This window comes from Podarcis muralis, chromosome 10 (genome assembly GCF_964188315.1).
Source record: "Podarcis muralis chromosome 10, rPodMur119.hap1.1, whole genome shotgun sequence".
In the NCBI taxonomy this organism is placed as follows: Eukaryota; Metazoa; Chordata; class Lepidosauria; order Squamata; family Lacertidae; genus Podarcis; species Podarcis muralis.
The window spans coordinates 73656013-73667349 of record NC_135664.1 but is presented as its reverse complement, the minus strand read 5'-3'; the positions used below and the strand labels follow the sequence as shown (position 1 = coordinate 73667349).

General features: G+C 51.3%; 1 protein-coding gene across 1 annotated transcript in view; it reads right to left on the bottom strand.

Moving 5' to 3' along the window:
• Window positions 1–11337, bottom strand: part of LOC144329034 (uncharacterized) — a 40168-nt gene that overhangs the window by 17152 nt on the left and 11679 nt on the right. Inside the window, 2 exon segments of the mRNA XM_077935476.1 lie at window positions 677–689; window positions 5284–5852. Coding sequence (XP_077791602.1) covers window positions 677–689; window positions 5284–5852 — 582 coding nt within the window.

Sequence of the window (11337 nt, the reverse complement as noted above, 5' to 3'; positions counted from 1 at the left end):
TGCAAAATACATCCCAGTTACATCATGAATACATTAAGGAGAGGTTGGGTTACACCGGATTAACATATGGAGGAGGGAGGGGGGAATATGCAGAGCTGGAGATATGCGTAGATAAGCGCTTCCTGAGTGCCGGTGATGGGAAGACAATGGCCCATGTATGCATAGTCTGCCACCTGGCATTGCCCGAGGAAAGGCTTGACAGAGTGATTTGACAGGATTAGGGTCTTGCTTGAGGGATTATGGAGGACAGGGGAGGTGTGTGGAGTCCTAGAGAAATTGAGCAAATTGGCACGTTGATTTTCTATGGATTTTATAGATTTAGTCCCTTTTGACATTGACAATTGGGAATAAATGGATATATTGTAGCAAAGAAGAAGGTGAAGAAGACATGCCCCCCCCCCACCCTTCCGTATCAATACTATTATGGTTCTTAGGGGAAGAGGGTAGTTAAAAGGTGTGGGAAACTGGGGTTGTTGGCAGGGGTGGGTGACGGGTCCATGTTTCTGAATGCCAAAGACTCCTACTTTGTGACAAATCTGTGATGCATCAAATATGCTGTTGAAAAAAGTATTGTGGGAAATGGGGAGAGGTCTTAAAAATCCATGCAACCATATGCTCAGGGGTCCTACTCTTGCTGTGCTTGAACCTTGTTGCAGCAAATAAAGATCAGGTCAACTGACCACTGTTTGCTTCTTTAACTTGGCTGGAGACTCCTTCTTTTGCTGACCGGAGGGACCCCCGGGAAGTGGAACCCTGAGGAGCTGGGCAGCGGAGTAAATCCGCAGCCCGGGATATTTTCCTTCTCAACTCTTTCCCACCTGAGCCTCACCCCCTTACCTAAAAGCCAGACACAACACAAGGTGACAGGATTGTGACTCCTGCCCTCAGCAAACAAAATACCCCCCCCCCCGGAGCAAAGCAACCCCGGGATGCTGAGGTCCCCCAGTCCTTGAAATGAAAAGGGGAGGGGCTCGGAACACCTTCAGGGAGCAGGCGGGGAGGGGGCTGCCCAGGCTCCAGAAGCTCCTTCTCGCTGGTTCCTCCCCATCGCCCTCCTGCTGCCTGGCTCCCCTCCGCTTCTACTGGTCCTTCGCAAGTGTGGGGAAGCTCTAGTCCCTCCGCGCCCCCTCAAATTCCTTCTAAGAGCCCCACGTTGCACAGGGCAGGCTCACCTGCAGCGAAACAAAACGCAGCTGCCCTGGCAGAGTGGAGCCAGGCTGGGGGGCACCGTGGGGACCCCAGAAATGTGTCCCTGGAAGAAATGCGCCTCCCCCCTTCTCTGGTGCTCAAGTGTTGCCAGTGGGCTTCCCAGAAGCTGCTTGGCTCCTGGGAGGACAGGGGCCACTTGGGCCTGATCCTGCAGGGCTCACCTGATGTTCTGATGCAAGTGAACCCTCCTTTGTCCTTCACCTTGAAGGATTTCCCAAATCTGGGTCTCCAGCTGTTTTTGGACTACAGCTCCCATCACCCTGAGCTAGCAAGACCAGTGGTCAGGGATGATGGCTATTGCCATCAGGCTCTCCAGGTGGCTCTGGCAAGTGAGCCCAGCTGCGTGTGACAAGCGTGCGGGAATTACTTCCTGGATTCCAGAAGTGGCCATCACCTTTGAATATAGGGGTCAGTGACTCTATTTCTCCAACTGGAGTGAGTGTGGGGCTTCCTCGCCCACTTCCATTTGGCTCCACCATTGCCAAATGGTGATCCTGCTGAAGGCAGTAAATTGTTCAGAGTTGCTCAAAGAAAGAGGGATTGCAAGGAGCTCCAAAAAGATCTCTCCAAACTGGGTGATTGGACTGAAAATACAGTTCATTGTCAACTTGTCAACTTGTTCATAAATGAACTAGAGTTAGGAATGTGCAGGGAGGGGACAAAGTTTGCGGGTGGCAGTAAACTGTCCAGGGTTGTTCAAACAAAGAGGGATTGTAAGGAGCTCCAAACAGAGTGAATGGGCAGTAAATACAGTTCATTGTCAACAAGATTAAAGTGATGCATGTTGGGGGGCAGGGAAACACCCTCTTAATATCATGTGCAGGATCATGGGGTCTGAACCGGGTTTCTCTCTGTGTTCTAGGAGACCAGGGGAGAGGGGAGCTGGTCGCAGCAGGAGGGGGAGTCTCCCTGGATGCTTCAGCTGATGGCCTCCTCTGGGTTTCCTGGCCCCCTCCTCTCCTCCCTCTGAGCCTGAACCGCTCTCTGCCCCAGCCTCTTCCTGCTCAGCAAACCCTGTTTCCTCCTAAGCTTGCAACACCTCCCCTCCCATTCTGCTCCCTTTTCTCCCTCTTTCTCCTCATCACCATCCCACCACCAGTCCCCAGGAACTGTGCCTTCTTTCTTTCTGGGTCTCAGAGCTGGTGCCTCCCCCTCCCCAAACCCAGCCAGTCCATGACAGCAACACAGCAACAACAGTAAAATCAGTACGATAATAATATGCACACTGGTCCTCTGGCAGGAAGAATACTAACTTCTGGGACTATGGAAAAGTACTATCTTCCCCAAACCCCAGAATAAGCAGGAGCTCTAGGGTTGCCCCATGGGGTTCATGAGTGAAGATGGGCCCATCAGGAGACTTCCGTGGTACCTGCAGCCCCACCTTCCCTTTCTTGAAACTAGGCTTGGGGGGGGGGGGACCTCCCATTAAACTTTAAGTTTTCTTCAGAACGTGCAGGGGGCAGGGATGAAGTTCTGTTGAAGAAGATGTGTGTAGAGATCGTGCGGTGGTGTGGGTTACAGAGTTTAGTGTAAAAACTAGTCTGACATACAAATGCCCATCTTGCATGCTTGAGTAGAGCAACTCCAGGGCATGAGCTAAGTAGCAGCAGGGTAGGGGCCATGTGTAGAGCAAGTCCCACACTGATGTCAAAAACACACACAGAAGCAGCAGGACTTCTTCAGTAATAGTTTACTGAGCTTTCAAAGCATACAGTTCTCACTGGGACCCAGGTGAGGCACAAACCTTAGCTCCTGAGAACAAATCCAGTTTCAGCAGTAAAAAAATACACCACACAGGATATCTAAGTCAGGCACATACACCGGCAAAAGGGAGCAAGCGAGGAAAGAGGCTGGAATGACACAGGGCAATGGATGTGTGTCTTTCGCTTCCCGTCGTTTTGGAGGGAGGTCAGCAACTCGGCATCTGCAGGGGCTTCACGAAGAAAAGCTTTCTGCCGCTGCTTGCAGGCACATCCCAGAAACACACACTGTGATTCACGGTGTATTGCCACATCAGTTGTTCTTCAAAGGTTATCGAGATGTGGTCTAGAACAGTGTTTCCCAACCACTGTTCCGCGGCACACTAGTGAGCCGCGAGATGTTGCCTGGTGTGCCGCGGGAAAAATTAAAAAATTGAAAGATTTTTTTTTAAAGTCAAATTTTCGATTGGGGCGCCATCACTAGATGACCCCTGGGGTTCCCTCCCTCCCTCCCGCTCTGCGCCTCCCTCCTCCTCCTCCGGGGAGGCCCTTCCTGGCTCTCGGCCAAGGCTTGGCGGCTGCCACTCACTCACTCGCTCGCCCACCCGTCCCTCCATCCCTGCACCCGGCCTCTCCCCCTCCGTCCCCAGCGCGGGGGCTGCCGGGATCCGTAGTCCCCTCGCCCTTGGGCTCCGCGCCCGCGCGGGGTGCGCAAACTATGTATCCCAGTGTGGCCTGGCGGGCCGGGCGTTTTGTTTGAAGCGCTCTTCTCCCGGCCATGGGATGAGCGCAGCGGCGGCGGCCGGGCGGGCAGGGGCTCTTCCGCGCAGACCCTGCGCAGCCTGCCTGCGCCCCCCGGATATCGGGCGGCAGGATGGAGCCCGGGGATCCCCGCGGAGGCGGAGCGGCGGAGGCTGCCCCACAGGTAGGGCTGCGTCGGGGGTTTTTTATTTTTGCAATGCTGCATCCCCGCCGGAGGGGACGCATCGGACCGCGGGGAGACCCCTTGGCGGGCGTGCAAGGCAATGCATGTGTGCAGGCGTTGCATGGAGTGCAGTGCAATGCAATGGCAACGCGACGCCCTGCATGCATGCATGCAACTTCCACCGGCGCTCCGGACTTGGCAGGTGAGGGGGGTCCCCAGTGGGCGGCAGAGAGAGCCGGGAGGGCGAAGGGGAGCCGGGGGGAGCAGCGCTGCTCCCCGAGCCGAGCCCGGGGGGAAACTTCGGCGTCGTTGCACCGGGTGTTGGAAGCGGAGGCCCCTCACCTGCAAAACCTGTTCGCCTCTCATATATTTCGTGCATTGCATTCATCGCCCGCTTTCTCCTCCAAGGAGCTCCCGGGGGCGCGCGTGGTTCTCCCCGTGTTATCCTCGCAACAACAGCCCTGTGAGGTGGGTCAGGCGAGTGGCCCAAGGGAGCACCCAGGGATTGTCCTGGCCAGGTGGGGTGATTTGAACCCTGCTCTCTGCCCGGTCTTCGTCCTCATTTAGCCCCCACATGTGCATGACTGAGGTTTTCCCCCCTCGTCTTGGCTATGGTGTCTGTGCTGTTAATTAATGGGGTTCTGCCTTCGGAGAAGATGAGCCAGCCCTCAAGGAGGTGATTATGTAATTTGCTAGCAATTCATGTCCCTCCCGGCGTGACGCTGCGCGCTGATGTCACGGGGCTGTAATGGTGGTGTGCCTCGAGATTTTTTTCATGAAACAAGTGTGCCTTTGCCCAAAAAAGGTTGGGAAACACTGGTCTAGAAACCAGTATTGGACCAGATATCAATATATCGCCCAGCTCTAATCTTGACTCACCACCAGCAAAGCAGATTCATCCTCTCTATCAAAAGGTACTTTACCTCTTAGATTATACTCACATTGTTTGACATTGCCTTCAATATTTCATTGCTGTTCAGTTTTACATATAAACACAAGAACTTCAAATACACGTCGTGGGTTTAAGACTGATTTCCTGATGAGTTCATTGCTGTGAAGAAAAGAGTGGACACTGAAAGGAAAACGTCCCGTTCTCTATACATCTAAATGGGTTCTTCCTTGTGAGAGTCCCTGGATGTTCCTTAAACACTTCATATAGCACTTTTTGCAATCTTTTCATTTAAACTGCTTCTCCTCTTTGAGTTTGTTGATGGTTTGTAGGGTTTCAACTCCTAAAGTTCTTCCTGTTCATGAGTCTGTTGATGTAGGACTTCCACTAGGACTGAACCTGTATTGCCTTTCCTGATATTTATATGGTATGTGTATTGGGTGAGTTTGTTCAAATAAATCAAGGGTTCCACTCTGACTGCAGCTCCTTCCACAGTCCATACATTTAAACAGTTTGTCCCCTGTGTGTCTGCTGATGTTTTCTAAGATTTCGATTCTGACTGAAGCTCTTTCCACACTCCATGCATTTAAATGGTTTCTCCCCTGTGTGAATCCGCTGGTGTACTTTAAGGTCTCCATTCCGACTAAAGCATTTTCCGCACTCCAGGCATTCAAATGGTTTCTCCCCTGTGTGAGTCCGTTGGTGTATATTGAGGTTTCCAATCTTACTGAAGCTCTTTCCACACTCCATACATTTATATGGTTTCTCCCCTGTGTGAATCCGCTGGTGTACTTTAAGGTCTCCATTCTGACTGAAACACTTTCCGCACTCCAGGCATTCAAATGGTTTCTCTCCTGTGTGAGTCAGTTGATGTCTTCTAAGGGTTACATTGAAACTAAAGCTCTTTCCACACTCCATACACTTAAATGGTTTCTCCCCTGTGTGAGTCCGTTGATGATTATTGAGCTGTCCACTCTGACTGAAGCTCTTTCCACACTCCATACATTCATATGGTTTCTCCTCTGTGTGCGTCCATTGATGTATATTGAGGTTTCCACTGTGACTGAAGCTCTTCCCACACTCCCTGCATTGGAATCCTTTCTTGCCCATGTGAGTCCGCTGATGTGTTCTAAGTTTTCGACTATCAGTGAAACTTTTCCCACGCTCCATACATCCATATGGTTTCTCCCCTGCTGAAGGTCGTTGATGTGAACTATGTGTGCTCATTCAATGAAGCATATTCTGCATTTCACACATTTAAATGTCTATTCCTAATGAAACTAAAGGTGCCCCATCCACTGGAGTTCTGAGTGTCTACTCCATCTCCTTCTTCAGAGTGGGAGGAAAGGGAATCCTGTTTGGGTTTCAAGGAAGAGAACAAAGGGAAAGAGAACAGATCAGCCGCCATTAGCACCTTCTCCTAAGTCAACGTCTCCTACATTCCCCCACCTCCTACCCATGTTCCCAATTTTTAGGAAGTGAAGTTGCAATGTCATCAAATGATAGTAATTCAGGAGCAACTTTCAACTTCCTCAATCAATGTTAATAAAGCAACATAATTTTTTAAAGAATGATGTGCTGTCTGATCTTGTGCCCGTCTTCCGATGCAAGACTATCCTAAAAGGACACTGAAAAGCAGAATATTCAAGGCAAATAGATAAACTGTACTTAGTGGAATGTGTAGTACCTTGAAAATGTAGTATTGATTCACTAATGCCCTGAAGGTGTGTTATTTCTGGGGACATGAATTTATTCCTCTTCTGTCTTAAATATCATACGATGTCATGGGGTGTTAGGAGAACATTAGTTCCTTTGATGGGGCACATGTTGTGCACCTTCTGGGGTAATCTACCCACCATTGGTCCCCACCCTGCACTCAGCTCTCACCTGTTTCTTCCAGAAGCTGTCAGCATGCAACAGGGGCCACAATCCCAGGAACGGCTTCAACCGGCCAGCTAAACCAGGTGAGGATACCTGATGGGTCTCAAATCCTTGGTGTATTAGGGAATTCTGTTGCAGATGAAGAAAGGACCTGGTGGATGGAGAGGATGAGAACAACAGTGAATCCCACAGTCAAGGAGGCAGATTCTGCCCATTCTGCAGAGGAAAGTGAGTGCAGATGGGGCTCGTCAACCAGGGAAGGGAGCCCAACGGGAAGGAAATCTCTGGTCGTAATACTTTGGTTCACTCCTTCACTTCCTCTTGAGTTATCTTCAGGAGAAGAAAATGCTATGGAGGAAAACCTACAGAAATCCAGAGTGGAGTCTCTAAGAGGGTTGGATGGTGTCCTGCACACCTCCTTCCAGCCACTCCTGCAGCCAAGTTGGTGCCTAACGTACTGCTCTGCTTTTTTGGGGACCATATAAGCCAGGCTGAGAAGGGGGTCTTGTTGTCTAGGCAGCCCAGGACCCCCAAACACACTGTCCACACTTGCTGTACTGCTAACACAGCAGTTTCGGGGGCAGCGATGAACTCAGACCTGTGTATCTAAATCTCTCCAATGTGGAATATGTAAAACAGAAGTGCTCTTTATATCATACATCAATTAAAAACTAATTGGGGGTGCAGGACCAGGAAAGCTTCTGCCACCATTATCCTTCCAGTCGGGATTCAGGCCTCATGATGGAACTCAAACTGCCCGGGTTGCTGTGACTGATGATCTCCGATGGTCTAGAGGCTTAGAGGAAAAGCTGTTTCCTCATTCTGCTGGATCTCTCAGCGGCTTTGGAGACCTTTGACCATGGTATCCTTCTGGGCCCTGCTATGCAGCGGTTCCCCTCCTTCCTCCTGGGCCATGTCCAGAACGTGGTGTTGGGGGATGAAGGTTCAGACCCCTGGGTGCTCTCTTGTAGGAGCAACAGGGTTGCCATAAACGATAATCCCACCCACAAACTCTCATTCACACACAGTCTGAAAATTTGGGGGGGGGGAGGTCGCAAACCTCGCCTGTGCTAATATTGGCAGTTTTTGGCCTGTATAGGCACACCCTGTTTGTAGAGCCTCCAGCCACAGGGACTGTCTATCATGAAAATGGGTCCTTTGGGAAGAATTTCAACTTTTCAGTCACTTTGACACTGCCTTCAAAGAATAAGAGGATCAGAAATGCTTTTGTGGTGCAACTTCTATATCAAGCCTGAGAGCCATTCCATGGACTCTGAACCCCTGTTTCTGATGACAGATGTACATTATCCTCAGCCTCAATGAACCAGCCAGTGGAAAAGACACTTAAAGATGGAAGCCTGAGAGAGAGGAACAGGTTTCTGTCTGCTTCTTGGGTGGGATTGAGGAAACAAAGAGTCGCTTCCAAGAAGCCGCCCCCCCCCCTTTCTCTCGGGATTTTCTGTCCTCTCCAGGGGGACCAATTATTTTAATTTTGATTTTGAATTGATATTAGAATGAATTGATATTAGAATGCATTTTAATTAATTGATTGTGATATTATGTAAACTGTGTTACTTTTATTGTTGTTAGCCGCTCTGAGCCCGGCTTCGGCTGGAGAGGGTGGGATATAAATTATTATTATTATTATTATTATTATTATTATTATTATTATTATTATTTGGACAGGTCAGGGGCTTATGGGGTGGGAACTGGGTGGAGCTTGCAGGAAAGAAGGTGTGTCTTGTTAAAGGAGAAATCTGAGGACCCCGCTGGACAAAAAACAAGGACACCAGCCAGGAATACCAGAGCAAAACAGTAGCCAGTAGGCTTGGTCTTTATTGAAGACTGTCATGACAAGACTCCCAACCTACCACAAGGTGGAACAAGATGGAAGCCCCGAACAAAAGAGAACCCAAAGTTTTATTAGCTGCTGCAATTATTCCCTTATGGGGGACACAAGAGCCCTCATAGAGTCCTTTGTAGGTTCTCCATCGGTCAGAGGAAAAAACAGAGGCCAACCAGAGAATATTGAGAAGCAAAGCAGCTTGTAAGCCTGATCTTTATTGAACTGTTGCAACAGGGTGCCCCCTTCACACACAGGAGAAGGAGCCTGAACCAAGGTGTGTCCGCCCTTATATAGACATTTGAAATTGCCCACCTTGGAGTCCAAGACCACCCCCCAGAAACATCATACCTACATCACAGAAAGGGTGGGCTAAAGCAGAAATCGGAGGGGGTTGTTTACCCCTTGTCTGGCAAGTTACCTGCTAATGCTTACTTGATTGATACCCTGGGGAGCCTGGCCAGTCTTTTGTAATGATAAGTACTTAGTTCCTGAGCCAGATCACAGGCTCACACCCTATTCATACACAGATATACCCTTAAGACAGGATTTGTGAAGGAAGAGGCAATGGGGAGGCTGCTCCATTTGACCTTGCAGAGAAAACACCTGGTCAGCCTGGGAGTCAAAATGGCTCCATGGCTGCTCTCCTGTGCAGGTTCAGACATGGGGCCTATATATCTATGTACATGTTTGCCTGGTACATTTATGAACCTTCATTATATACATAAGACCTTAATTTATTTATTTCACTGCTAATCCCAATGTTACACCCCCCCAAACTACATCATGGTTACATCATGAAAGGGAAGGTCTGGTGGCAGTAATCTGAGCATCCTGGACCATAGTCCATAGTTCCCCTTGCCCTCCACCAAACACCCATCGAGTGTAACAAAAGAGACATTTACATTTCACTGCTAGGAGCAGAAGTGCGTCAGTAGGCAGAGCAGAACAGGGGGGGAGAGTGCAAAAAAATACGACCGCCACGTGGCCTGACTTATGCCCCCCCCCCACAAGAAAGGAATCGGCTGCCATGCGGCCTACAGCTGGAGGGTGGCGGATGGCGGGGGCGAGGAAGCCATGCCTCTCTCTCCCCCCCCTCCCCGCCACTACTAAAAACCAAGAAGGCTGCCCCGCGGCCTAGCTGGCCCCCCGCCCAGACAGAAAAGCCACAAAATTGCAGCCTAGCCTGGTGGAGGGGCCATGTCCCTTCCAATCAGGCCAGAACTTACCTTAATACGGCCGCTCCTAAGGATCCTGATCCTGTAAGGAAGAAAACCAAAAGGGGCTTGGACAAAGGGGTCGGCCTCTTTTCTTTGCCCCACCCCCAGCCGGCCAGCCATTGTCCTCCCTGACCTGTTTCCCAGCCAAGTTAATCCCACCCTTTTGTCTTCATCTGGGTTGGTTCTTTCTGGAATGGCTACCTGTCTGGCACTCAGGTATCAGGATGCCAGGGATTATCACTCAGGCAGAGGGGCTGCTGAGTTCACATGTCTGTATGAATTTCTGAAGTTTTCCCTGTGAGCCAGTACATAGAGACATTTATCAGTGAATTCCTACATTTGGTATCGTGCAGCAAAGGCCCTTTGCATAGATAGGAAGAAACTGTGATGAAGTGCTTTGTGGGGACAAATCACAAAAGTGATGGTGCTGATTTAGGTAGTGGGCTGCATGTGCATGATATCTGCTGAAGGTGCAACCCCCCCCCCAACTTATACATAAATTCCTGCAACAGTCTGGACAGGGCAGGAGCTTATGGGGTGGGAGTAGGATAGAGGTTGCAGGAAGTAAGGGGTGGGGGCACACAACCCCCCACTTTCCAGGGATCCCTCTCTGGTAGCCATGAAGGGGTGGCCGATTCCTGGGTGGGAGGGAGAAGCCAAGGCAGAGAATCCCTGCAGGCCCCACCACGGAGACGTCTCCCCAAAGACTGGTCTTCCTAGCTCTCCCCCCCCCCTGCCCATTGCTGCCCTTCCCTGCCCCAGGGATGCTCCCCCTCCCCACTTCCTCGACTCCCTCCCTCTGTCCCAGAGTCTCCCCTGAAGCCAAAGGCCCCCCTTGGCGTGGCTCACCCGTCGCCCCGCGCCCCCCATCTCTCCGTATGGAGCCCCCCAAAAAATGAGCAGGGGAGGACAGGGGGGTCTCTATCCAAGCGTCCCTCACGCCCGTTAACCCTTTCATGGCCCACCTCTTTCCGCGCGGAACCCACAGCGCCCCAGGGATGCTAGCGCGGGGAAATGGGGTGAGGGGGCTTCGTTGGGATCCCCTGGGTGGGCTTCCTAAGGGCCCAAGGAAAACCCTCTTTGCAGCACGCGTGCAGGGATCCAGATGCACGACAGGCGCTTTGGGGAGCTCAAGGGGGTCTCTGGATCCTTCTCTCGCCTCCCCCCCGCGACCCCTTTACCTCTTTGGCCTCGCTCGCGATTCTCCTTTCCTTTCCTGCAACATCCACGTGGGTGGGTGGGGGATTTACCTGCCGCCCCTCCTCCCCTTTCCGAAAGCGCCCGCCCCTAGAGCTGCGGGGCAGAACAGCAGTCCGGTGCAGAAGCTCCACTTGTGGGAGAAGCAGGCAATTTGGGTGGGGGCTCTTCCCCCCCCCACTCCCGGAAAAGAAGTCAGATGGCGAGGAGGTGGAAGAGGAGGAGGAGGTGCAACGTATGGGGGTGGGATTTGGGGTTGTGGGGGCGGGGTGAGAGAAGGATGTGCCGGGAGGGAAGGAATGGGGGTGGGGAGAGGAAGGTTTCCCCCCAAAATGTTTACATTGCAAAATCCTTCCCTCCCCCACCCCACGCCACGAGATTAGATCCATCCGTGTTTTAGGTACTGGTGTACATTGAGCAGCGGCTTGGACTCTGTGACTCCTGTGTTACGGGGGGGAATGGGGCTTTGGCTT